General features: G+C 41.8%; 1 protein-coding gene and 1 long non-coding RNA gene across 6 annotated transcripts; one reads left to right on the top strand and one right to left on the bottom strand.

Annotated features, from left to right (window-relative positions):
* Window positions 1-605: 605 nt before the first annotated feature.
* On the bottom strand, window positions 606-13,430 carry LOC112246431. Of its 4 annotated transcripts, XR_002952918.2 has the most exons (5): window positions 12,318-13,424; window positions 12,043-12,118; window positions 10,380-10,490; window positions 9,671-10,089; window positions 606-893 (listed from the first exon to the last, which is right to left on the bottom strand). It is a non-coding gene; the product is annotated as an uncharacterized LOC112246431 (long non-coding RNA). The 4 variants fall into 4 exon arrangements; XR_002952920.2 differs by lacking the exon at window positions 12,043-12,118 and having other exon boundaries at window positions 12,318-13,423; XR_002952919.2 differs by lacking the exons at window positions 12,043-12,118; window positions 12,318-13,424 and adding an exon at window positions 10,938-11,326.
* Window positions 13,431-14,029: 599 nt separating this feature from the next.
* Window positions 14,030-22,999, top strand: amdhd2 (amidohydrolase domain containing 2). Of its 2 annotated transcripts, XM_024414734.2 has the most exons (12): window positions 14,035-14,983; window positions 15,089-15,229; window positions 15,390-15,526; window positions 15,730-15,869; window positions 17,168-17,222; window positions 17,471-17,683; window positions 18,125-18,213; window positions 20,307-20,451; window positions 20,727-20,834; window positions 20,906-20,974; window positions 21,424-21,525; window positions 21,890-22,999. In XM_024414734.2, the coding sequence occupies exons 2-12, from the start codon at window positions 15,147-15,149 to the stop codon at window positions 21,961-21,963; spliced, it is 1,215 nt and encodes a 404-aa protein (XP_024270502.2). In that variant the 5' UTR covers window positions 14,035-14,983; window positions 15,089-15,146; the 3' UTR covers window positions 21,964-22,999. The 2 variants fall into 2 exon arrangements, with proteins under 2 accessions (XP_042183120.1, XP_024270502.2); XM_042327186.1 differs by lacking the exons at window positions 21,424-21,525; window positions 21,890-22,999 and adding an exon at window positions 21,069-21,377 and having other exon boundaries at window positions 14,030-14,983.
* Window positions 23,000-24,264: the final 1,265 nt, after the last annotated feature.

Here is a 24,264-nt window from a genome sequence, read left to right as displayed (position 1 = left end):
TTGATAACCACCCTAGAGGTGATGACTTTTGGTCATTTACTGCTTGTTTATACAGAAGTACTAATGTAACATAGACAGTAGGTCATTCCCTCAAACGATTAAGTTCAGCGTTCATCTGCCATATGGGAGAGGAAAAGGAGATTTGATGTCCCTGGCACAGACAAACAGGTACACAGACACCAATCATAGAATGGAATGTCTTTTCACCAAGCCATCGTAAATCTACTGTCAGTGTTAAAATCTCAGCGGCTCCTCTCAATTCACAGACACAGAGTTCTAAGAACACTATTATGTTGCCTATTAGATATGACAGTGGGAATGTACTAATATAGGGATACATTCTAATATAAAAGTAATGTGATTAACATAATGTTGTAATTCTACGACACTGGACAGAATTTTTTATTTTTTAATCCGTTATTTTACCAGGTAAGTTGACTGAGAACACATTCTCATTTGCAGCAACGAGCTGGGGAATAGTTACAGGGGAGAGGAGGGGGGATGAATGAGCCAATTGTAAATATAAATGCAACATGCAACAATTTCAATGCTTTTACTGAGTTACAGTTCATATAAGGAAATCAGTCCATTTAAATACATTCATTAGGTCCTAATTTATAGATTTCACATGACTGGGAATACAGATATGGATCTGCTGGTCACATATACTTTTTTTTTTTAAAGTAGGGGTGTGTATCAGAAAACCAGTCAGTATCTGGTGTTACCACCATTTGCAGCATGCAGCTCGACATCTTCGCACAGAGTTGATCAGGCTGTTGATTGTGGCCTGTGGAATGTTGTCCCACTCCTCTTCAATGGGCCAGCAGCATACCACCCTGCATCCCACTGCTGGCTTGCCACTGAAGCTAATGAGGGTTGTTCCTGGTTGGTCCCTGGATGGGAGAGGAGTAGGAGGAACTTTTTAGGAAGAAGTCTTTAAGAGGAAGTCTTAAGGAGGAACTCTTTCCTCTGGTCTAAAATAAAATATCTCAATACCCCAGGACAATGATAGGGAAAAAAACATTGTGTAGGGTGCCGTCTTTAGGATGGGATGTTAAACTGGGGTCCTGAAGATCCCATGGCACTTATCATAAGAGTAGGGGTGTTAACTCCAGTGTCTTGGCTAAATTCCCAATCTGGCCCTCATACCATCATGGCCACCTAATTATCCCCAGCTTCCAATTGGCTCATTCATCCCCCTTCCTCTCCCCTGTAACTATTCCCCAGGTCGTTGCTGTAAATGAGAATGTGTTTTCAGTCAACTTACCTGGTAAAATAAAGGTAAAATAAATAAATACAATTCAATGGGTGTGCGATGTTGCTGGATATTGCCGGGAACTGGAACACGCTGTCGATCCAGAGCATTCCAAACATGCTCAATGGGTGACATGTCTGTTGACTATGCAGGACCATGGAGGAACTAGGACATTTTCAGCTTCCAGGAACTGTGTACAGATCCTTGTGACAAGGGGCCATGTATTATCATGCTGAAACATGAGGTGATGGCAGCAGATGAATGGCACAACAGTGGGCCTCAGGATATCTCTGTGCATTCAAATTGCCATCGATAAAATGCAATTGTGTTCGTGGTCCGTAGCATATGCCTGCCCATACCATAACCCCACACCCACCATGGGGCACTCTGTTCACAACACTGACATCAGCAAACCGCTCACCAACAAGACACTATCTGCCCGGTACAGTTGAAACCAGGATTCATCGATGCAGAGCACAGTATACCAGTGGCCATCGAAGGTGAGCATTTGTCCACTTAAGCTATTAATTCAGCTCATGAAACATGGGACCAACACTTTACATGTTGCTTTTATATTTTTTTTCAGTATAGTTACAAAATATTAACATAAATGACAGAATGAAAATAAGGAAGATAGTACAGAATAAACATATTCCAAAACATGCTTCCTGATTGCAATAAGCCACTAAAGTAAAACTGAAAAAAAATGTTGCAAAGAATTTAACTTTATGTCCTGAATACAAAACATTATGTTTGGGCCAAATCTAACAAAACACAACACTGAGTACCACTCGTTCATATTTTCAAGCATGGTGGTGGCTGCATCATGTTATGTGTATGCTTGTCATTGGCAAGGACTGTCAGTGCCAGTACATATGCCTCCATCCTACACAAATGACTCATCATACAAAATACATTTGCAAGACTAGCCCCCTCCAATTACCTGGCTCCATCTGAAACATTGTTTAAAACCTCTTAAGTCGACCCCCTACTTTTTCGAACATTCTGTTAAAAATCGCGCAACATTTCGGCGTCCTGCTACTCATGCCAGGAATATAGTATATGCATATGATTCGTATGTATGGATAGAAAACACTCTCACGTTTCTAAAACTGGTTAAATCACCGCTGTGACTATAACAGAGTGTTTCATCGAAAAGCGCAAGAAAAACTGATCACTGAAAACTGAAAAAAATATCCATGCGCCACTTGCATGTATTGTTGAAGGGGCACGAAATTAAATGGGGCCGAGATTGCAAGTCCTACAGCTTCCACACGATGTCACCAGTCTTGTCAATTGCCTTCTCGTTGTTTCTTGGTCAAACGAGGAAGAGAGACCACTTTCCATCCGGTCTCCGACAGGAAGTTTTGGAAGAGAGATTTCGGAAGATGATTTGAAAGCGTGGAGCTATTGAATACACATCGCCTCGTGATCAATTTGATAGATTATTAACGTTTACTAATACCTAAAGTTGGATTACAAAAGTATTTCAAAGTGTTTTGTGAAAGTTTATCGTCGACTTTTTTAATTTAAAAAAATGACGTAGCGTTTTGAAACTGTGTTTTTTTCTGAATCACACAGTTTCCATAGATGGATATTTTGGGTATATATGGACCGATTTAATCGAAAAAAAAAAGACCCAATAGTGATGTTTATGGGACATATAGGAGTGCCAACAAAGAAGCTCGTCCAAGGTAATGAAAGTTTTATATTTTATTTCTGCTATTTGAGTAGCGCCGGCTACGCTAATTCTTTTGTTTACGTCGCCTTCAGGTATTTCGGGGTGTTGCATGCTATCAGATAATAGCTTCTCATGCTTTCGCCGAAAAGCATTTTAATAATCTGACTTGTTGGCTAGATTCACAACGAGTGTAGCTTTAATTCAGTGCCCTGCATGTGTGTTTTGATGAACGTTTGAGTTTTAACGAGTGCTATTAGCATTTGGCGTAGCGCATTTGCATTTGCTGATGGCTAGATGAGACGTCTGCGTCTCAGGTCGACGCAAGAGGTTAAGAAACTCAATATCTTGTCTATTTACGACACGTACACCAATTATGCATATTCATCTACAAATACTCATACCTCCCACACAACTTACCGAAATCCGTTAATGGATTCTTCCAGGTTAATTCTGCGATAACATTCACCCTCCCAACTGCCACATCTCACAGTCAATTCTCTATCAGATATAGAGGTACCTGGAATTCTTATCTTCACATCGCCAAAACATCATCATCCCTCAATAACATCAAGCTAAGACTGGGGGTCAGCCTGATGACCCAAACTACTCAGTAATCTTCTCCACACTCACACACACATTTAAACAATAAAAATTATTACTGATCAATGAATTTATAATTCATCAGTTTTTTTGTGGTGTGGTTTTCATATAAGCCCTTTTTTAATCTATTTGTCAAGTTGTATAATGATAGGAGACAGCCGCAGGAATACAATTTTAAAATAGCACTCCCCCGGCCGGACCTGACTGTACTGTACTCAAGCCCTAGGTAGAAAATCCGCTCACTCCCCCGGCCGGACCTGACTGTAACACATCAGGAACCTGCCTACTTCCTGATTGACCCTCTCCACCTGCCCATTTTCTTGATGATGGTACCCGAAGGTGAGACTGACCGTGACCCCCAGGCGTTCCATGAACGCCTTCCATTTGCGAGGTGAACTGAGGGCCACGGTCTGACACAATATCCTCCGGGATCCCAGAGTGCCGGGAAGACGTGCGTGAAAAGATTCTCCGCAGTTTGTATGGCCGACGGAATCCCAGGCAGAGGAAGGAAGTGACAAGCTTTGGAAAACCGGTCCACAACGACGAGAACAGTGGTGTTCCCCTGGCTGGGGGGAAGGTCAGTGACAAAGTCCATCGAGAGGTGAGACCAGGGTCATTGTGGAACTGGCAGGGGAAGCAGCTTTCCATAAGGGAGGTGTTTGGGTGTCTTAAACTGGGCACAGATGGATCAAAACAACCTAAAACAGGGTGCGTGGGGGTGTCTATAATCAAGAAGGTAATCTGTTCTAAATGAGTGTCATGTGTCAGCAGAGAAATGGGAACAGTGATGTGATGTACGAGCCCTGTCCCTATTGGACAATCATCTAGGGCACGAACCGGAACGGATGACTGTAGGGGAACCAAAGGAATGCGTAATGCAGAATCTAAAAGATTGACGGCAGCTCCAGAATCAATCAGAGCTAATGGGAGTGAGGGGCTAGGATATTCAGGGAATTTATTGGGAAAACACACTGGTTGAGTTGACAGAAAAGGAGAGGAGATCTTGCATCCTCCCTGGGTGGGAGCAGGGGAGAACCGAACAACATTTATGTTCTAGAGAAGGTATAAAAGATCGGTGAAGAATCCAGCTACGAACTGGTCCGTTTGGTACCATTTTGTGAAACTCGTGGGAGACAATACGGCCACATTACCATAACGCTGTTTATATAATAGCCTCAGTTATGAGGCTTGCATCTAATTGCTGTACAGGATGAATGAGGAAAGACTAAATTATTTGTGAAATTATGGGATGCTATGTAATGATGTAATTTGAGAGAAATGTATTTCTGTGTAAAGTTTCACTTAAGTCTCTGGCACGCCCCCATGAACACAGTTAGGACCTGGCGTCATGAGACAGCCCTTTTCTGCTCTTCCGAATAAAACACCCACCTTGAGAATTTCTCAACAGACCATGTTTCTCTCAATTACGAAAGGACAAAGGTTGCAGACCAGCTTACCTTGATAACGAGAGGACCAAGGTTTGAGTAGATGACGGAATCTTTTAACCATACCACGTGGTTAAACTCTTAGACTATCGATACCGACAGAATATGAACAAGTCTTTGATATTGATTACTAGTCTGCAGCTAGGAATTCAGTATCATTGAACGCGAAGACCGACAACCGTCGAAACATCTATTCTATAACGACATGAATGAATGTCACTCTGAACTATCTATTTTAACCATGGCAGAGAAAGCGAGGGCGAACAGACTCTCCAACAGAAACAAACTTTTCAACAGAGATCCCAAAGACACACTGAGCGTAAATGTATATATTGATTGCAATTATTCCCAAATGAGTGAGCGTTCATGTGCAAAGGATTAGCATTTCAATTGTTAATGAATTAACTGTGTGTTGTCTTATCTCAGTCGACCCCCACCCCCTTTTGTACACCAAGCCGCGACGCCGGTTTATCCCACTAGGAAAACTCCGTTATCATTTCCTAACATGAGGTAAATAATTCATTAATTTGAAGACTAAGTGATCAGATATTAAAATATTTGAAAAGTTGTATTAGGAAAATTATAACTTTGTAATCTGAATATTTTCCTTGGTGCCCCGACTTCCTAGTTAATTACATTTGCCTGATTAACTAATCACAAAATGCTAATTACAGAGAATATTTGATAAAAACTAAAGTCTTCAGTTAATGATAGTAAAGACACGACAACGGATAACACGCAAGCCGATACAACAGAGCACAGGTACTCACAAGACTAACGGACATGGAACAATAATCAAAAAGGACAATGGGGAACAGAGGGCACATAGTGGGGCAAAAAAGTATTTAGTCAGCCACCAATTGTGCAAGTTCTCCCACATAAAAAGATGAGGCCTGTAATTTTCATCATTAGGTACACTTCAACTATGACAGACAAAATGAGAAAAAAAACCCAGAAAAATCACATTGTAGGATTTTTTATGAATTTATTTGCCTCAGTTCATTGGCTAGCTCCACTCCTATTCCCCATGCGCTCTCTTTTGATGACTTCTGTAACCGTAATAGCCTTGGTTTCATGCACGTTAACATTAGAAGCCTCCTCCCTAAGTTTGTTTTATTCACTGCTTTAGCACACGCTGCCAACATGGATGTCCTAGCCGTGTCTGAATCCTGGCTTAGGAAGACCACCAAAAACTCTGAAATCTCCATCCTCTGAAATCTCAACAACATTTTCAGACAAGATAGAATGGCCAAAGGGGGCGGTGTCGCAATCTACTGCAGAGATAGCCTGCAGAGCTCTGTCCTACTATCCAGGTCTGTACCCAAACAATTTTAACTTCTACTTTTAAAAATCCACCTCTCTAAAAACAAGTCTCTCACCGTTGCCGCCTGCTATAGACCACCCTCTGCCCCCAGCTGTGCTCTGGACACCATATGTGAACTGATTGCCCCCCCCCATCTATCTTCAGAGCTCGTGCTGCTAGGTGACCTAAACTGGGACATGTTTAACACCCCAGCCATCCTAGAATCTAAGCTTGATGCCCTCAATCTCACACAAATTATCAATGAACCTACCAAGTACCACCCCAAAGCCGTAAACACGGGCACCATCATAGATATCATCCTAACCAACTTGCCCTCGAAATACACCTCTGCTGTTTTCAACCAAGATCTCAGCGATCACTGCCTGATTTCCTGCATCCGTAATGGGTCAGCGGTCAAATGCCCTCCACTCACTGTCAAACGCTCCCTGAAACACGTCAGCGAGCAGGCCTTTCTAAATCGACCTGGCCTGGGTATCCTGGAAGGACATTGACCTCATCCCGTCAGTAGAGGATGCCTGGTAATTTAAAAAAAAATGCCTTCCTCATCATCTTAACCTCTCTGCGCACAGAACCCGTTAGCGGGATGAAATTCGACAACATACGGTGATCACTACATAAATAGTTATATTATACATTCACGAAAATACAAGTGTCTCACGTGTTTCAAAAAGCCTAGAATCTTGCGAATCCAACAGCGTTGTCAGATTTAAAAAAGGATTTACTGCGAAAGAATACGATGCGATTATCTTAGGATAGAGCCCCATAAAAATTTTTTTTTTTTAAATTCAACCAGCACAGGCGCAACAAAATCACAAACTGCAATAAAATAAATTGTTTACCTTTGACGGTCTTCCTCTGTTTGCAATCCCAATGCTCATTGTTACACAATGAATGGTCTTTTGTTTGATAAAATCAATTTTTATAGCCTAACACGAAACATTTTGTGAACCGCTTGTGTCGTGGATTCCGTCTCATTCCATTTTCGACGACACATTCGATGTAAATACACACATGAAACGTGACTTTTCCAGTCATGTTTGGTTTCATTGCAACTGGTTTGTTTGTAACACAACCAAACCTGATGGGTCATAACGCGGGACGTATTGACTGAAAGAAACCGATTTGAAGACAACAAGTAATGACATCATTGTGCACCAATGATATGACCGCTGTTTCGTTGATTGACTGTATTTTAACCCAATGACCACTGATCGTCTTGAAATCTAGCTGGGTAGACAGCCAATGAGCTGAGGTAAACGGGAATATGTAATGTTTATGTGTTGGAAGACCAATCCATGTAGTAAACTCCGGCGTAAAGAGGGTCATTCGCCATTGAAGTTTCATACCGGACAGAGCAAAGCATGTTACGCACAGCGTTGTTTTGGTAAAGCGCATCTTCAGCTGTTTATATATCAATCAGTATGGCGACTAAGTCAGGGAAAGCTAAATCTAAGTCTAGATATACACACAATTTTAGAAGAAATTGATCGGGAAAATTAGAGATTGTTGGAGGACGATTCATTTAGTGATTCCCAAATGGAGGAATATTTTTTGAACGGAGAGGACATTGTTTTGGGCTGGTAAGTTTTCCTCATGCCAATGCCGTGGTTAGAAATTAATAATATAAAATATTATTTGTGAAATGAAATAGCCTATTTGAGGCTGTTGAGGGGAGGGCAGGCCCACAACAATGGCCAAAGTGAAATGGAGACAGTAGATACAGCTGGTCTGTTGTAATATAATAAAGACAATAGATCTAGCTGGTCTGTCATAATATAATAGAGACAGTAGATCTAGCAGGTCTATAATAATATATTCAACCTTATGTTCCCTGTACTCATATATATAGATAGATACATATATATCTATGTTTATTATACCGGGCTCATATGTGAAACTATTCTAACTGAACATTTTCTTTCACAGTGACACTGACTCCAAATGGGAGCCCCCAGTGCCAAGGTGTCCACCCCCCACTGAAGCTGGTTCATCCAGCTCCTGCCACAAGTGGTGTTCATCTGCCCAAATTTATTTCTGCAGGCATGGATGTGCCTCAGGGCCAAAAGGGCACAGTATGGAGGCGTCGCTGTGTTCTTTGCAAAATGAAGTCCCCCATCACCTGCACCACATGCTTGGTGACCCTCTGCTTTACAGCAGAAAGAGACTGCTATGGCACCTGGCATCAGCAGCACAATATTGTGTAGAGGACTTGAGGGTCTTCCAAATATTGAGTGTTTATTTTGTAAATGTATATACATTTTTTCCATGTTTTGTCTCCATTGGGGGGTGTTAGAATACCATTTTGGTATTTGCATCCTGTTTTAATTATTATTTGGGGTATTATTATTTTTTCTTCAAGCGTTCAGGGAGGTTTAGGTCAAATATATTTTGCTGAAGGGGAGGGCCGTCCATTTTCATTTCAGTAGCCCAATTTTCTCCATGTCAAATTCACTAACTAACTAACCAACAACTCTAATGACGTATTTGAAAGACAACAAGTGCTCATTGTGCACATTTATTTATGTTTATTTGTTATTAACAAACATGAGTAGTCACATGCAAAAAAAGCCAACAAGCTCTCGCAATCTCAAGTTAGAAGTAGACGTTCATCCATGTTTCTCAAAAGTCAAATTTCGAAGAGTTTAAGGTTAAGTTCAAGTCATTAACTCTGAAATCTTAAGGTTAGGCATTACCGCAATGGTTAAGGTTGAGGATAGGCTTAAAACAAAAATACATGGCTGGATTTGAACATGCAACCTATTAAGTTTGAGCACCATAGCAATACAATTTGTTCTATACAGCTGTCAACATTCTATAAGGAAAGAGACACTTAATCAAAACCAGATTACCCCGGATACCAGACATCGATTAGTGTTTACTCAGTTCTAGAATGTTGTCATTGATGAGAATTAATCCAAAACTAATTGACATTCAGAATTGACTTTGAGACATTTATTTATTCGGAGAGGTACATGCATCCACACAGTCTTGATTTATAGGATCCTTCCCACTGTATGATTGATATGTCAAGTGACAAAATCCCAAGTTATCAATTAAAAGTTTATGGAAAAACTGCACTTCACAGTTTATTAAATATTCTACAGCTGTAGTCATCAAATCAAACTATTTTTGTATCACATTTCTTAAAATGCATACATTTCAAGGTGTTCACAGTCGTTGGATGGGGTGTTGTGTGTAAAGTGGGGCACAGATAAAGAGGAGGGCATCAAGACATTCAAAATGGCTACAGGGATGGATGTGCAGGAGTCAAGGCTTGGGTCACGGGGTCTGGGATTCTGGGTGCTTCACCAGATGGTCTGGTGGGCACCACAGCCTTTGTGGGGATCAAATGGAGGGGACCTTACCATTGAAGAGGCAGTGAAGTTGAAGGATTTCTATATCCAGAAGAAAGCGTCTTACAGCCTCCGTGAAGACCATCCTTACTGGCACTTGGTCCAAGGTAAACTCCACGTCACTTGAAGGGACACCTGCTTCTTCGTTGTGTGGACCACCAAAACCTCCATCACCATCCAGCGTGACGACCTCTGGCAGACTCCTATTGATCCTCCTGTCAGTCTCCGTTTTCAGGGAAGCCAATGGTCCAAAAATATTCCACATTGTACATACATAGGTTACATTACATACAATTTTTGCTGAAAGCAGCTAACTAAAGCAATGTAGTTAACTTTATAATGGGCACATTGGGAATTTATATATGTGATGTTTAAATTATTTCTTACCCCGTGTCTTACTTGCTGAAGAACCCAGTCATCCCTGCCTCTACCTGACATTGTCAAAAAACAAGTGAACAATGAATAAATAAGCATTTCAAGGCGTTCACAGTTGTTGGATAGGGTGTTGTCTGGAAACAAATAATAGGCTCCTAGAATAGGTTATTATATTCAAGTTTTGCTCAAAGCAGCCTACTAAAGTAATATAATTAACGTAAGTTCAATCACAAAGGCTGGTCTGAGTGCATCTCTTCAGTTTCATTCAGTAGTACAACACAAATCATATTGCATTTTATCATGGGCACAGTAGGATTATAGATCTGTGATGTTTAAATTATCTTACCCCCAGAGTGAGAGTACACCCATTCCAGAAGATCTCCTTGGTGCAAGTGGCATTGATCATGCTCTGCTTCTCATGGGATGAGCAGGATGTTCCGCAAGCCACAACTCATTTCTAAAATGTGGGGAAAAGGGGACATAAAGTCAACATTTCAAAGCATCTTCAAATTGATATCAAGTGATAAAATCTCAAATGTTCAATAAAAATGTAATGGAAAAACTGCACTTGTCCTCGTGAAAATGACAGTTTAATAAAAATTCTACAGCTGTAATGTCATCAATCAAATCAAATTTTATTTATATAGCACAAACGCATTTCAAGCTGTTCAAAGTCATGCTTTGAAAGGCTTATGGCACTTAACATCTTTCCTCTTGGCAGATCTCTACAGGTGACCAGGGGATTCTCTCTACCACATGTGAATGTCCCCATAGAGCTTATAAGTGTAGCCAGGTGGCACCATTGGCTATTTTTGCAGTTCACAATATCGGCTGTGAGGATGTGGAATGCAAGTGGAGGGAGCCAGCCGTGCCCAACCAGCTGGAGTCAGTGGATGATCTGTACCTGGCTTAAGACAACAACCCTCTGTCCCGAGAGCCCACAGAGAAGGATCTTCAGAGTCTAAGGAACCCTCTCCGGGGCAGGTTCAGTGGAGTGCATAGATAATAAACAGAGAATAGCAGAGGCGTAAAGGGGGGGTGCATATAGTCTGGGTAGCCATTTGATTAGCTGTTCAGGAGTCGTATGGCTTGCTGGTAGAAGCTGTTGAGAAGCATTTTGTATCTAGACTTGGCATTCCGGTACCGCTTGCCATGAGGTAGCAGAGAGATCAGTCAATGACTATAAATATAGACTGTGGCTGGAGTCTTTAGGGCTTTCCTCTGACACCGCCTGGTATAGAGGTCCTGGATGGCAGGAAACTTGGCCCCAGTGATGTACTGGGCCGTGCGTATGTAGTGCCTTGCGGTCAGAGGCCGAGCAGTTGCCATACCAGGCAGTGATGCAACCAGTCATTGCGCACTAGCGACTCCTGTGGCGGGCAGGGCTCAGTGCACGCTGACCAGGTCGCCAGGTGTACGGTGTTTCCTCCGACACATTGGTGCGGCTGGCTTCCGGGTTGGATGTGCGTTGTGTCAAGAAGCAGTGCGGTTGGATTGGGTTTCGGAGGACATATGGCTCTCGAACTGTAACTACTATCAGTTGGATACCATGAAATTGGGGAGAAAAAAGGGTTTTAAAAAAAGAAGCCTTTGTCTGACAAAAATCATGTCTCCAGACATGAAGACATGAAAATCTTCTCAATTGTGCGTCGCCCCATGGACCTCCCAGTCATTGAAAGCACCATGGCAGTACAGTCAATGACCATCCTGCAGTTTCCCCTGGACCCATGAAAAGACACAAGCACCTCATCACCAAATTTGGTGGCGAGTGAAAATGCCGTCTTCTTCTTCAATGAAGTTTAATGGTGGTTTGCATCCAATAAATGTTACATTATCGCATCCAACTAGGCTGTAGAATAATTCCCTTATACTTTGCTGACAATAAATAAATACAGTTGAAGCCAGAAGATTACATACACCTTAGCCAAATAAACTTACTCAGTCTTTCACAATTCTTGACATTTAAACATCCGAATCGTCTGAATGTGTAACTATAAAACCAACTTTACCTTGGTAATTCGTCACTCGTTCATCCCGCAATGATTGTGTTTTCAGGCACCGGTAGCTTGTGGGTGCTTTTATGCCCTGCAGTCAATTATGAGTGCATGTTTACTGACTAAATATATCATTATTAATATTCACCTACTGCACTGTATGATAGCTAGCAAATTAATTAGCTAATGCCTAGCTGGAACTTCTGAAGGAAAATGATAACCAAACAAAAGTGTTTACTTTTTGCATTAGTACCACAATTTATAACTTATTTGCATTCGCTTATACTTACACTTGTATGTTGACATTGATGTTGTTTTTAAGTTTCCCCGGAATTTAAAAAATGTGTATTTAACCTTGATCTAATTAGGCTAGTCAGTCAAGAACAAATTCTTATTTACAATGACGGCCTACCTCGGCCAAACCCAGACGACGCTGGGCCAATTGTGCACCGCCCTATGGGACTCCCAATCACGGCTGGATGTGATACAGCCTGGATTTGAACCAGGGACTGTAGTAACGCCACTTGTACAATCGTCGCGAATTGAATTATGGGGAGTTTCAAGCCCCGGAGTGAACATAATTGTACACTCGCAAAGCCGACAAAAAAACGAGGGCTGAGGGGCTTACGTTGCAAACGTCCCTTGCTTGGCTAGTCATTTGGACCACCCACCAAAATGGCGACGAGGATTCCCCTAAGGGTAAGTGGGCGAGGGTGTGTCTTTTAAGTGTTTTGACCGTATGTTGACTTTGAAACGCAGCCTTGAAGTTCTTCTTTATCAAGAACTGCCGTGGCGCTCTTCCAACCACCACCACCCTCCTCCGCCTCTGGAGCTAACGCTCTCTGCCAGTCCTCAGACCCTCCTATCCGCAAGTTTCTACGAGAGCTTTGATCCGATTGGAAACGCTAACCGGATGCTTCAGATTTATACATCCGCTAAAACATCATTGTTCTTTGTTACGTGTATCCTAGCTATTTCGCTTCCGCGAGTCCGTTCGTTGTTTTGATCAGCTGACTGCAGCATTCTCACATGATTCCATTCGTCTACCGTTGTTGGAATTCTCACTGACTGCGACTTGACTGTCTTCTATGGGGCAAGTACTCGATTTATTCAAAAGAAAGATGAGCTATCTTATTCGTTTACAGCTGAGATCAGACCAACGTTTTCATGTAAAACATTGATGTACGTTTACATGCATATTAATAATCCTATATTAAACTGTTTACGCCGACTATGGAAATGGTCATGTAAAAACCTTACTCTGCTTATCTCAATCGGTGTAAAGTCAAAATTGAAATAAACGTACGCCGAAATCTTTCGAATTATTCCGACATGTAAACAGCTTAATCCGCGTTCCAGCGGTATATTTATTCTGCGCATGTGCTATCACGAGCAGCGCAAGACTCCCTCTTATGCGCGAGTGATGTGTGCTCGGAAAAATTGAAAGTATCCATCATATAAATATTAATGCAACAGTTTCAAGATTTTACTGCGTTACAGTACATATAGGGAAATCAGTCAATTGAAATAAATTCATTAGGCCCTAATCCATGGATTTTACATGATTTGGGAGTCAGGCCCGGCCACTGGGGAGCCAGGCCCAGCCAATCAGAATTTGTTTTCCCCACAAAAGGGCTTTATTACAGACAAATACTCGTTTCATCAGCTGTCTGGGTAGCTGGTCGCTGATGATCCCGCAGGTGAAGAAACCGGATGTGGAGGTCCAGTGCTGGTGTGGTTACACATGGTCTGTGGTTTTTAGTCCAGTTGGATGTAATGCCAAATTCTCTAAAACGACTTTGGAGGCAGTTTATGGTAGAGAATTGAAAATTCAACAGCTCTGGTTGACATTCCTGCAGTCAGCATTCCAATTGCACACTCCCTCAAAACCTGAGACACCTGTGGCATTGTGTTGTGTGACAAACTAGCACATTTTAGAGTGGCCTTTTATTGTCCACAGCACAAGGTGTACCTGTGTAATGATCCTGCTGTTTTAATCAGCTTCTTGATATGCCACACCTGTCAGGATTGTCTTGGCAAAGGAGAAATGCTTATTAACGGATGCCCCAAAAAATAGCACAACATTTGAGATAATTTTTTTGTGCGTAATTGAACATTTCTGGGATCTTTTCCTTCAGCTTGTGAAACATGGGACCAACACTTTACATGTTGCATTTATATTTTTGGTCCGTATAGTTTTACACTTTTAAGATATGACTGCCTTTGTGCAGTTGAATTTCTGAATTTTGTCTTTTGTATTATAAATTCTATACATTCGTTCATACTGGATTAAGAGTACATTTTCTTTAACTTTAATTTAGTTGGTTATGCTCCAGCTTTCTCTCCACCTTGTGCCAACATCAGTTCTTTTTTTATTAAGTCTTGGTTCCAATAGTTAATATTTTTTTCCTAAGAGATTGTCAGTTGGATATACTCTCAGCGAGGTTGTTGTATATCTTCTCTGTCATATGAACATAATTTTATGACTCGAATAAGATTCCCTTAAGGTTGATCTGAGGTCCAAAAGATTTCAAATACACATTTTGTGATATGTAACTTTTAAGTTGCATGTATTTGAAACTATGCTCTCTGCAAGGTAAGTCCAACATTGCTTTTATTCTGTCATGGAAATACATATCTTTCCTGTTATCATGTAATTTATGGTGTCTTTGCCTTCCTACACACTGTTGTTATTCATTAATAGACTAACAACACTGTATTCAAATGGTTTTAGTGTTAGATTCTTATCAGATCTGTTCTAGGGTGAAATAAAATGCATTGACAACATGGGGGTCAAAGTCAAATGTTGCACCTTCAGCATTGTACAATGTTGTTATAGGAAGGTTCTTACATTGGTGTGTCTGTTTATGGTGGTGGGTTGGTGTACTGATTATCCCAGATGTGATATGTAACCTGAAGAATAAAGACGGAACAGTTGGCTATTCAAGTTTTACAGGTTGGTACTGTAATAGTGTACTGTAATAGTGTACTGTAATAGTGTAACTCTTCAAAGGCTTTCTTTGATAACTTGTCTGTACTGTTCTTTGGCTGTTATTTATAGAGAGAGTCTTTCTGAAGTGACTACACTTCAGGAGAGGTGACATAGCGTCTTGTGGAAAATGCCTACCAATAAGTCTGTGTCGAAGGCGCCGATCACCCAGTTCGTCAACTGCAGGATACTAAGAGATCACAAGCTGCAGAGGTACACCACAAATGAACACACAAGCACGTGGATATGAACATACACACACATGTAAAATAAATACCATTACATGTAAAACAAGCGTTGTTACGATGTGTGTTACTGTGTGTGTGACAGGGTTTGTTTGATAATGTGTGTATTGTTCCTGTCTTTCCTCCAGAGAGGATCTGTGGGTGCGGGAAGGGCGGATCCTAGACCCAGAGAAGTTGTTCTTTGATGAGGAAGGCTACGCAGATCAACGTGTTGACTGTGAAGGCCTCATCATCGCTCCTGGGTTCATTGACGTTCAGATCAATGGTTAGTCTTTTTTGGGGGGTCAATTCACTCCAGGGACTGTCCCTAATTCAATTGCAGGTATGGACTTCTTAAATCTTTATTGGAGGAGTGTTCCTTGCTAAAACTAACACAGCCTGTGAGCTGTTTCTCTCACCAGAACAAGGAAGCCATTGGATACAGGATTTTCCAAACTCAATCAATGATCCATTGTTTTACACCCACAGGAGGATATGGCATCGACTTCTCGCAAGCAACCAGTAATGTCAGAGGAGGTGTGGCCCTAGTAGCCAAGAAAATCTTGGAGCATGGTGTCACCTCTTTTTTACCCACCCTAGTCACCTCCCCTCCAAACATCTACCACAAGGTAGGCACCACCTCTACACCTGTCCTCTCAAAAACATGTCCTGTTTCTCAGCATTGTCTCACATACACTTTATGACCAAAAGTATGTGGACACCTGCTCGTCGAACATCACATTCCAAAATCATGGGCGTATGGAGTTGGTCCCCCCTTTGCTGATATAACAGCCTCCACTATTCTGGGAAGGCTTTCCACTAGATGTTGGAACATGGCTGCAGGGACTTGCTTCCATTCAGTCACAAGAGCATTAGTGAGGCGGGGCACTGATGTTGGGCGATAAGGCCTGGCTCGCAGTTGGCATTCCAATTCATCCCAAAGGTGTTCGATGGGGTTGAGGTCAGGGCTCTGTGCAGGCCAGTCAAGTTCTTCCACACCGATCTCAACAAACCATTTCTGTATGGACCTTGCGTTATGCACGGGGGCATTGTCATGCTGAAACAGGAAAGAGTTGATCAGGGCAGCTCTAGCAGGGTAGAAATTTGACAAACTGACTTGTTGGAAAGGTAGCATCCTATGATGGTGCCATGTTGAAAGTCACTGAGCTCTTTAGTTGAAAGTCACTGAGCTCTTTAGTTGAAAGTCACTGAGCTCTTTAGTAGAAAGTCACTGAGCTCTTTAGTAGAAAGTCACTGAGCTCTTTAGTTGAAAGTCACTGAGCTCTTTAGTAGAAAGTCACTGAGCTCTTTAGTAGAAAGTCACTGAGCTCTTTAGTAGAAAGTCACTGAGCTCTTTAGTAGAAAGTCACTGAGCTCTTTAGTAGAAAGTCACTGAGCTCTTTAGTAGAAAGTCACTGAGCTCTTTAGTAAGGCCATTCTACTGCTAATGTTTGTCTATAGAGATTGCATGGCTGTGTGCTTGATTTTATACGCCTGTCAGCAACCGATGTAGCTGAAGAAGCCTAATCCACTAATATGAAGGGGTGTCCACATACTTTTGTATATATAGTGTATGTCATTAGTGACTCTCATTCAAATGTGTTTCAAATAGTGTTGGTTTTCTTTCAAATACTTGAGCTGTGGTGGATTGATCTTGTCTGGCGCAATGTGAATTGTTAGATACTACTGCACTGTTGGAGCTAGGAACACAAGCATTTCGCTACACCCACAATAACATCTGCTTAATATGTGTATGTGACCAATAAAATGTGATTTGATTTGGATCCAAATAGTTTCAAATATGCAAACCACACCCACCTGGCCTGGCACTCCAGGCAGGCTCGATCAAATTCTTATCTATTGCTTATGAATGCAATATTTATGCATGTGTTATGAAATCCTTTCAAGTAAAATACCTGTTTTCTAGGTCTTGTCTGAGGTTAAAGTTCACAGTGGAGGAATGGAGGGAGCTGGAGTTCTGGGTAAGGATGCAGTCAGGAAGGATGTAGACACATCTTCATATGTCTGATTGGTCCTTATATCTGGACATGATATCCAATACTGTATTCCATATAACTGTATGGTGATAGAGGAAATGTTATAAAACAGTGTGATATGCTGAAATATGTTGTCTCTTTTACTCCATTACACATTCTGTCAATATTTCATATTTCTGCCCTTTTTTGTCAATTTCGCCATCTCTACCCCCACCTCCTCGCTCTCTCTCAAGGCTGTCATCTAGAAGGTCCATTCATCAGTTTAGAGAAGAAGGGAGCCCACCCGGAGCAGTACCTGCGCTCCTTCCAGTCGGGCGGCATGTTGGACCTGATTGAGACCTACGGGACCCTGGATAACGTTGCCATGGTGACGTTGGCCCCCGAGCTACCCAACAGTGAGAAGGTGGTTAGAGAGCTGTCTCAGAGGGGAATCACTGTTTCTCTAGGTAGGTGAATTAAACTGGGAATAGGATACCCTTTATGTAGGCCTATGACGTCTGCTTATGCATGATTTAATTGTGAAGCATCTATGTAGGCCTTATGCATGTTTTATGAATCATCACTGTGCATCACTGTGTCTCTAGGTAGGTGTAGTATTCTGGGAATGGGAATCAAATCTAATTTATATGTATGACTTAGATACTCTTTGTGTGCATGCTGAGAATGACATAGCCTTTATACTGTATGTATTACATCTGCTCCTAAATGTTTTATTAAGCATCTATATAGGCCTTATAAAGGGTTTATGAAGACTTATTTTAAACAACAGAAAACCAGGCTGTTGATTCAATCCAATAGACATCTCCTGTCTGTAAGCAGGAGGTTGCCACACTGTGTAGGATGATGTGATACCACTAAGTGTACCTGTCGACCGATTCCACGTGTAGGACACTCTGTAGCCAACCTGTCCCAAGCTGAGGAGGCTGTGCAGAACGGAGCTTCATTCATCACACATCTCTTCAATGCTATGCTGCCTGTGAGTAATATAACACAGCATCATATTGTATTATGTTTTCCATTTAGCACAGTGAAGTCGGAAGTTTTACATGCACCTTAGCCAAATACATTTAAACTCAGTTTTTTTTACAATCCCTGACATTTAATCCTAGTAAAAATTCCCTGTCTTAGGTCAGTTAGGATCACCACTTCATTTTAAGAATGTGAAATGTCAGAATAATAGTAGAGTGAATGATTCATTTCACGCTTTTTCAGTTCTGCCCACAAATTGTCTATAGGTTTGAGGTCATGGCTTTTTGATGGCCACTCCAATACTTTGACTTTGTTGTCCTAAGCCATTTTGCCACAACTTTGGAAGTATGCTTGGGGTCATGTGTCCATTTGGAAGACTCATTTGCGACCAAGCTTTAACTTCCTGACTGATGTCTTGAGATGTTGCTTCAAGATTTTCCATTTTCCATCCTCATGATGCCATCTATTTTGTGAAGTGCACCAGTCCCTCCTGCAGCAAAGCACCCCCACAACATGATGCTGCCACCCCGTGCTTCACGGTTGGGATGGTTTGCAAGCCTCCCCTTTTCTTCCAAACATAACGATGGTCATTATGGCCAAACAGTTCTATTTTTGTTTCATTAGACCAGAGAACATTTCTGCAAAACGTACGATCTTTGTCCCCATGTGCAGTTGCAAACTGTAGTCTGGCATTTTTATGGAGGTTTTGGAGCAGTGGCTTCTTCCTTGCTGAGTGGCCTTTCAGGTTATGTCGATATGGGACTCGTTTTACTGTGGATATAGATACTTTTGTACCTGTTTCCTCCAGCATCTTCACAAGGTCCTTCGCTGCTGTTCTGGGATTGATTTGCACTTTTTGCACCAAAGTACGTTCATCACTTGGAGATAGAACGCGTCTCCTTCCTGAATGATATGACGGCTGCGTGGTCCCATGGTGTTTATACTTCATACTATTGTTTGTACAGATGAACGTGGTGTTCTGGTGTTTGGAAATTGCTCCCAAGGATGAACCAGACTTGTGGAGGTCTACAATTGTTTTTCTGAGGTCTTTGCTTTTCTTTTGCTTTTCCCATGAGTCAAGCAACGAGGCACTGAGTTTGAAGGTAGGCCTTGAAATACATCCTCAGGTACACCTCCAATATTCTTAACTGACATCATTTGAGTCAATCAGAAGCTTCTAAAGCCATGACATAATTTTCTGGAATTTTCCAAGCTGTTTAAAGGCACAGTCAACTTAGTGTATGTAAACTTCCAACCCACTGGAATTGTGATACAGTGGAATAATCTGTCTGTAAACAATTGTTGGAAAAATTACTTATGTCATGCACAAATTAGGTGTCCTAAACGACTTGCCAAAACTATAGTTTGCTAACAAGAAATTGGTGGTTGAAAAACAAGTTTTAATGACTCCAACCTAAGTGTATGTAAACTTCCGACTTCAACTGTACATTTTTAGTATGTACTGTATGTTAGTTTTCGTATGTGAGTGTAGTACAATCCTCTGTTTCTCCCTCCAGTAACATCGCTGTCTGACGTTTTACTGGACAACCCTTATAGGAGAATCTTGCTTTTTTACCACCAAAGACACATTTCACTTTCAACTTTATCTGCAACATTATAATCCATTTTTTTGCAACTTGAATGATACATCTCCGTCCATTCTAGCAGTTGGCTACACGGAGTATGGAACAGCTGGATAGGGGAAACGGCTGGGGACAAAATGTACAAAATGTACAGTTATATTACAAAATGTACAGTTATATTACAAAATGTAATATAACGTTGCTTATAAAATTTGGAATGACACAATTTCATGTGTACAACATCTGAAGACCTGCATCACTACACTGATAGTGTTTCTGTTTCTCAAACCATACAGTAATAATAGGAGAGAAGTGTAAATGTGGTTAATGAGTAACCTGTCCACCCCTGGGTGTGGTCAGCCAAATCACAGACATACGGTCTACACTATACTGTTGGACACATGCTTCAGATGCCTTGCCAAGTCTATTCAACTACCGTTTCACAATGCTACTGTAATAATGTAATGAAAGATGATGGCTGTTTCTCTCTGTTGCCATGGTGACCGTGATGGGTTAGTTTCACCATCGAGACCCGGGCATTGTGGGTCTCCTCACCAGCGACCAGGTTCCCCAGGACCGGACAGTCTTCTACGGAATGATTGCTGATGGCATCCACACCAACTCTGCCGCCCTGCGTATCGCCCACAGAGCACACCCTACAGGTCTGTGTAAGAACTACACGCACAGCTTCTGTGTGTGTGTGTGTGTGTGTGTGTGTGTGTGTGTGTGTGTGTGTGTGTGTGTGTGTGTGTGCTCTGATGTGTCTCACTGTGTGTGTGGGGTTGTGTTGGAGTGTTTATTGGAGTCTTCTGTTGTAATGCTGAGAGTTTCAGTCTTGAAACCAGAAGTTGTTCAAGCAATGTCAGCTAAAGTATGCATACTAATTGCAAGAAATCTATGGCAATGCTTGTGTTGGCTTAATGTGTTTGTCCTACAGGTCTAGTGTTGGTGACTGATGCCATCACAGCGATGGGTCTACCTCCGGGCCGCCACACCTTGGGTCAGCAAGTCATTGAGATCCAGGGGCTCCATGCTTATGTAGCAGGTCAGAATCTCTTTTGTAAGGTGTAAACAACTTTTTCCCGAAGCTGTCTCTAAAACGGTCTTTTATCATAGGCACCAAGACGCTCAGTGGCAGTATAGCCACAATGGACATGTGTGTCAGGCACTTCAAACAGGCTTCAGGTGAGTGTGTGTGTGTTAGTAAAAGGGCTTCTTACAAAAGTTATTCAGTCCTTCTAAGTATGTGGTTACTTACTACATGTGTGTGTGCGTGCAGGGCCGGACTACCACATTTGGTTCCCTAGGTCATCGACCTCCAGGAGGCCCCCCACCCCCTTTTAGGAAAATGGCTAACTTACTGCATTTTAACACAAAACATTTTTTGTTGCACTTTTATAATGCTCTTTTAGCAGTTTTAAAGCTAATGTCCTGCTGTTCTAAACATTTTACCTTGATGCTGAGGGAATTTTGCCATGTATGCAGGGCCCCCGTCCTCCAGGGCCCCCGACCTCCAGGGGGCCCCCAAAGATAAAAATGAATAACATTTGGTTGGGGGCTCCCTGAAGGTTGGGGGCCCCGGAGCACGTGCCCTGCATTCCCATTCGGTAATCCGGCCCTGTTTGTGTTGACAGGCTGCAGTGTGGAGGAAGCCCTGGAGGCAGCGTCACTCCACCCGGCACAGCTCCTGGGCATCACCCGTTGTAAAGGCACCCTGGACTATGGGGCAGACGCAGGTGATACACACACACATACACCTAAAGTAAGCGATTGTAAAGGCCCCCTGGACTAGGGGCAGATGCAGGTCAGAAAGTAAACAGCAGAGGGCGGTCTTGCTCTGTCTACTCCAGGGTTGTCAAACTCAATTCCTGGAGGGCTGAATGTCTACAGGTTTTCTCTCCCCCCTTGATTAAGGTCATTGATTAGTCTCCTCAACTGGTTGTGTAGGTCAGGGGTTTTCAAACCTCTTTTCTCCATAAATGTGAGAAAAAATGTCTGGTGGTCCCGAAGAGATTTTTGAAAACAACTGGTCTAGGTCTTGTGTGTGGTGTAGGAAGAAGCACTAAATAGTAAAACATGTCCCCCTCTCTCCCCCGTTAGATCTCGTTCTGCTGGATGATGCTATCAATGTCAGAGCCACCTACATCGCAGGCCAGGAAGTGTGGAGGAAATGACATCATAATAATCAGTCCCCCACCGCTGCCCCACCCACCCACGTGGACCAAATGGGAATCTCCCAAATGGCATCCTATTCCCTTAATAGTGCACTACTTTTGACCAGAACAGAGCATCATAAAGGGAATAGGGTGCCATTTGGGACACAAGTCAATGCCTGGCTGCATTGTGCTGGACACTCATCTCAGACCCTAGATGGCACCACTCTATAAGAAGAATTTTGGATGTAGCACAAAGAAGTGTACTATGTAGGGAATAGGGTGCTATTTGAGCTGCACCCTGGTAAAATGGAGCCACTTGTAAAATGCTACAGTATAGAATTCAATAGTTTTGTGCTATATTTTTATTGACATTTTGCATTAAGACACTTAACACAACATATACTGCATTGAAATTATTTTAATAATCTGTTTGATACATGGGAACATAGCACTGGGGTAACGCAGTTTCTCTGGACCCCAGCAAGGTTAGATCCCTCCCTAAAATAAAACAAAATCTTAAGTGTCAGCCAGACAGCCACTCATAAAGTATAGACTACCGATCGTTGTCCATGGTGCTGAAATTGTGACATATCTATGCAGCTGCATGCATATCGAATCGATGATAGGATTTTTGTGGTGCCAGGGCATGTAAAGCTTTGCTTTAGCTAATGGATCAATGTTTATTGGTAGGCCTATTTGGTCATAATTTTCTCATGTTAAGCCTAACATTTCACAAAGCTATACACGGTGTCGCAATGCTGACATTTTTTTTACTGCTGACTGATGGCAATAATGTAATTACTTGTTAAGTAATTCAAGTTGTAAATTCAGATTGCAGAGTGTAAAATGTATTTGCGATGCAACAGCATACTAATCAGCTACCAATTGATTTTGTAAAATATATTGTACAACTGTCCAGTATAGGCTACCGGAACCTGCATGACATGAGCTGTTCTCGATCTCTCCCAGCTTGGATAGAAAGTTGTTATGCATAAAACTAGTCTATTAAAGGGATAATCCACCCCAATAAATAAAATCATAAAACTCCTGTCAATTTGGTGAAAGCCTATGTTCTATTAGTGGGTAAAATTCAAATGTTCCATGATTTAACGTCTGTGATCGGCCTGTGAAAATCAGGAAATTGTGTAGGAACGTGACATAGCTATATAATTAGATGCCTTTTTGGCTGTGCGCTCACAATTGCTTGTTAGACACTGGGATTGTTTATGCTTTATTCAAGTCTGACCATCGCTCAAGTACAAACACAGGCCCCACGTTCCCAAACCCTAAACAAGGTACAACGTTTAAGCATGATTTTACTTCCTTTATAGAATTAATTAAATATATGCTGTATCTAATATAATAGACTCTTATCACACAACTGTAACTGTTTTCTTTTCACCAATTGGTTGGTGAAAATCCCTGATCCCTGATGTTGCTACTCTGCTCCACTATGCTCTGGGCCTAAGAGTGACTAAAAGTGACGCAATAGTCCACTCAAACTTGTCTCACATTTTGATTCTCTCGATCAGGTATTCACAAACTAGAGTATGCGCAATGCCGTCGGGGGGCACGCCAAATAAAAATGAGTTTCTTCATATTTTCAAACGGTACATTTATATTTTCCAACAGGGGTACACTTTTGAGTGAGTTTTTTTTCTTCTCGTCTGAGTAGCCTCGTTTCACTGCCAAAAATAAATGAAACCATCTAGTGGTCTGCAGAATAATAACGCAATATCGATTTACAGGTAGCCTAGTCAAATAATTAACATCCAATCACATTAACTGTTACTCTCTCGCGGGAAACCTTCACTCTTGCACAGACATTTAGAAATGATACATGACAATTTGAAAAATAAGCCACGGAAGTTTTTTGAGCGAGAATAATGACAACTTTCAAGTAGTAAGGCATGTGTAAAAGCAGAAGATACCATTAATAAGAAGGGGCTAGAAGCATGTTATATGGTGAGCTACCGAGTCGCTAGGACAGGCAGGCCCCATACTATTGTGGCGGACTTAATTCTTCCTGCTGCTGGGGAAAAAGGCCAAAAAACTATACAGACAATGACTTCATCAAACAACACTGTTTCACAACGCATCATTGACATGGCAGGAGATGTTTTGAAACAATTACTGCTTTGCATTCAAGCCAGTGAATTATATGCATTACAGCTGGATGAGTCAATAGACGTGTCGGGCCTGGCACAGCTCCTGGTATCTGTCTGTTATGTTTATGGGGGGTCAATTAAGGAAGACAACCTCTTCTGAAAACCAGGACAACATAAGAGGATTTTTTTTTTATAGTACTGGACAGCTTTG

The sequence above is a fragment of the Oncorhynchus tshawytscha genome, linkage group LG09 (genome assembly GCF_018296145.1).
Source record: "Oncorhynchus tshawytscha isolate Ot180627B linkage group LG09, Otsh_v2.0, whole genome shotgun sequence".
NCBI classification, from domain to species: domain Eukaryota; kingdom Metazoa; phylum Chordata; class Actinopteri; order Salmoniformes; family Salmonidae; genus Oncorhynchus; species Oncorhynchus tshawytscha.
Note: the sequence above shows the minus strand (reverse complement) of the source record. Positions and strands in the feature narration are given on the sequence as shown.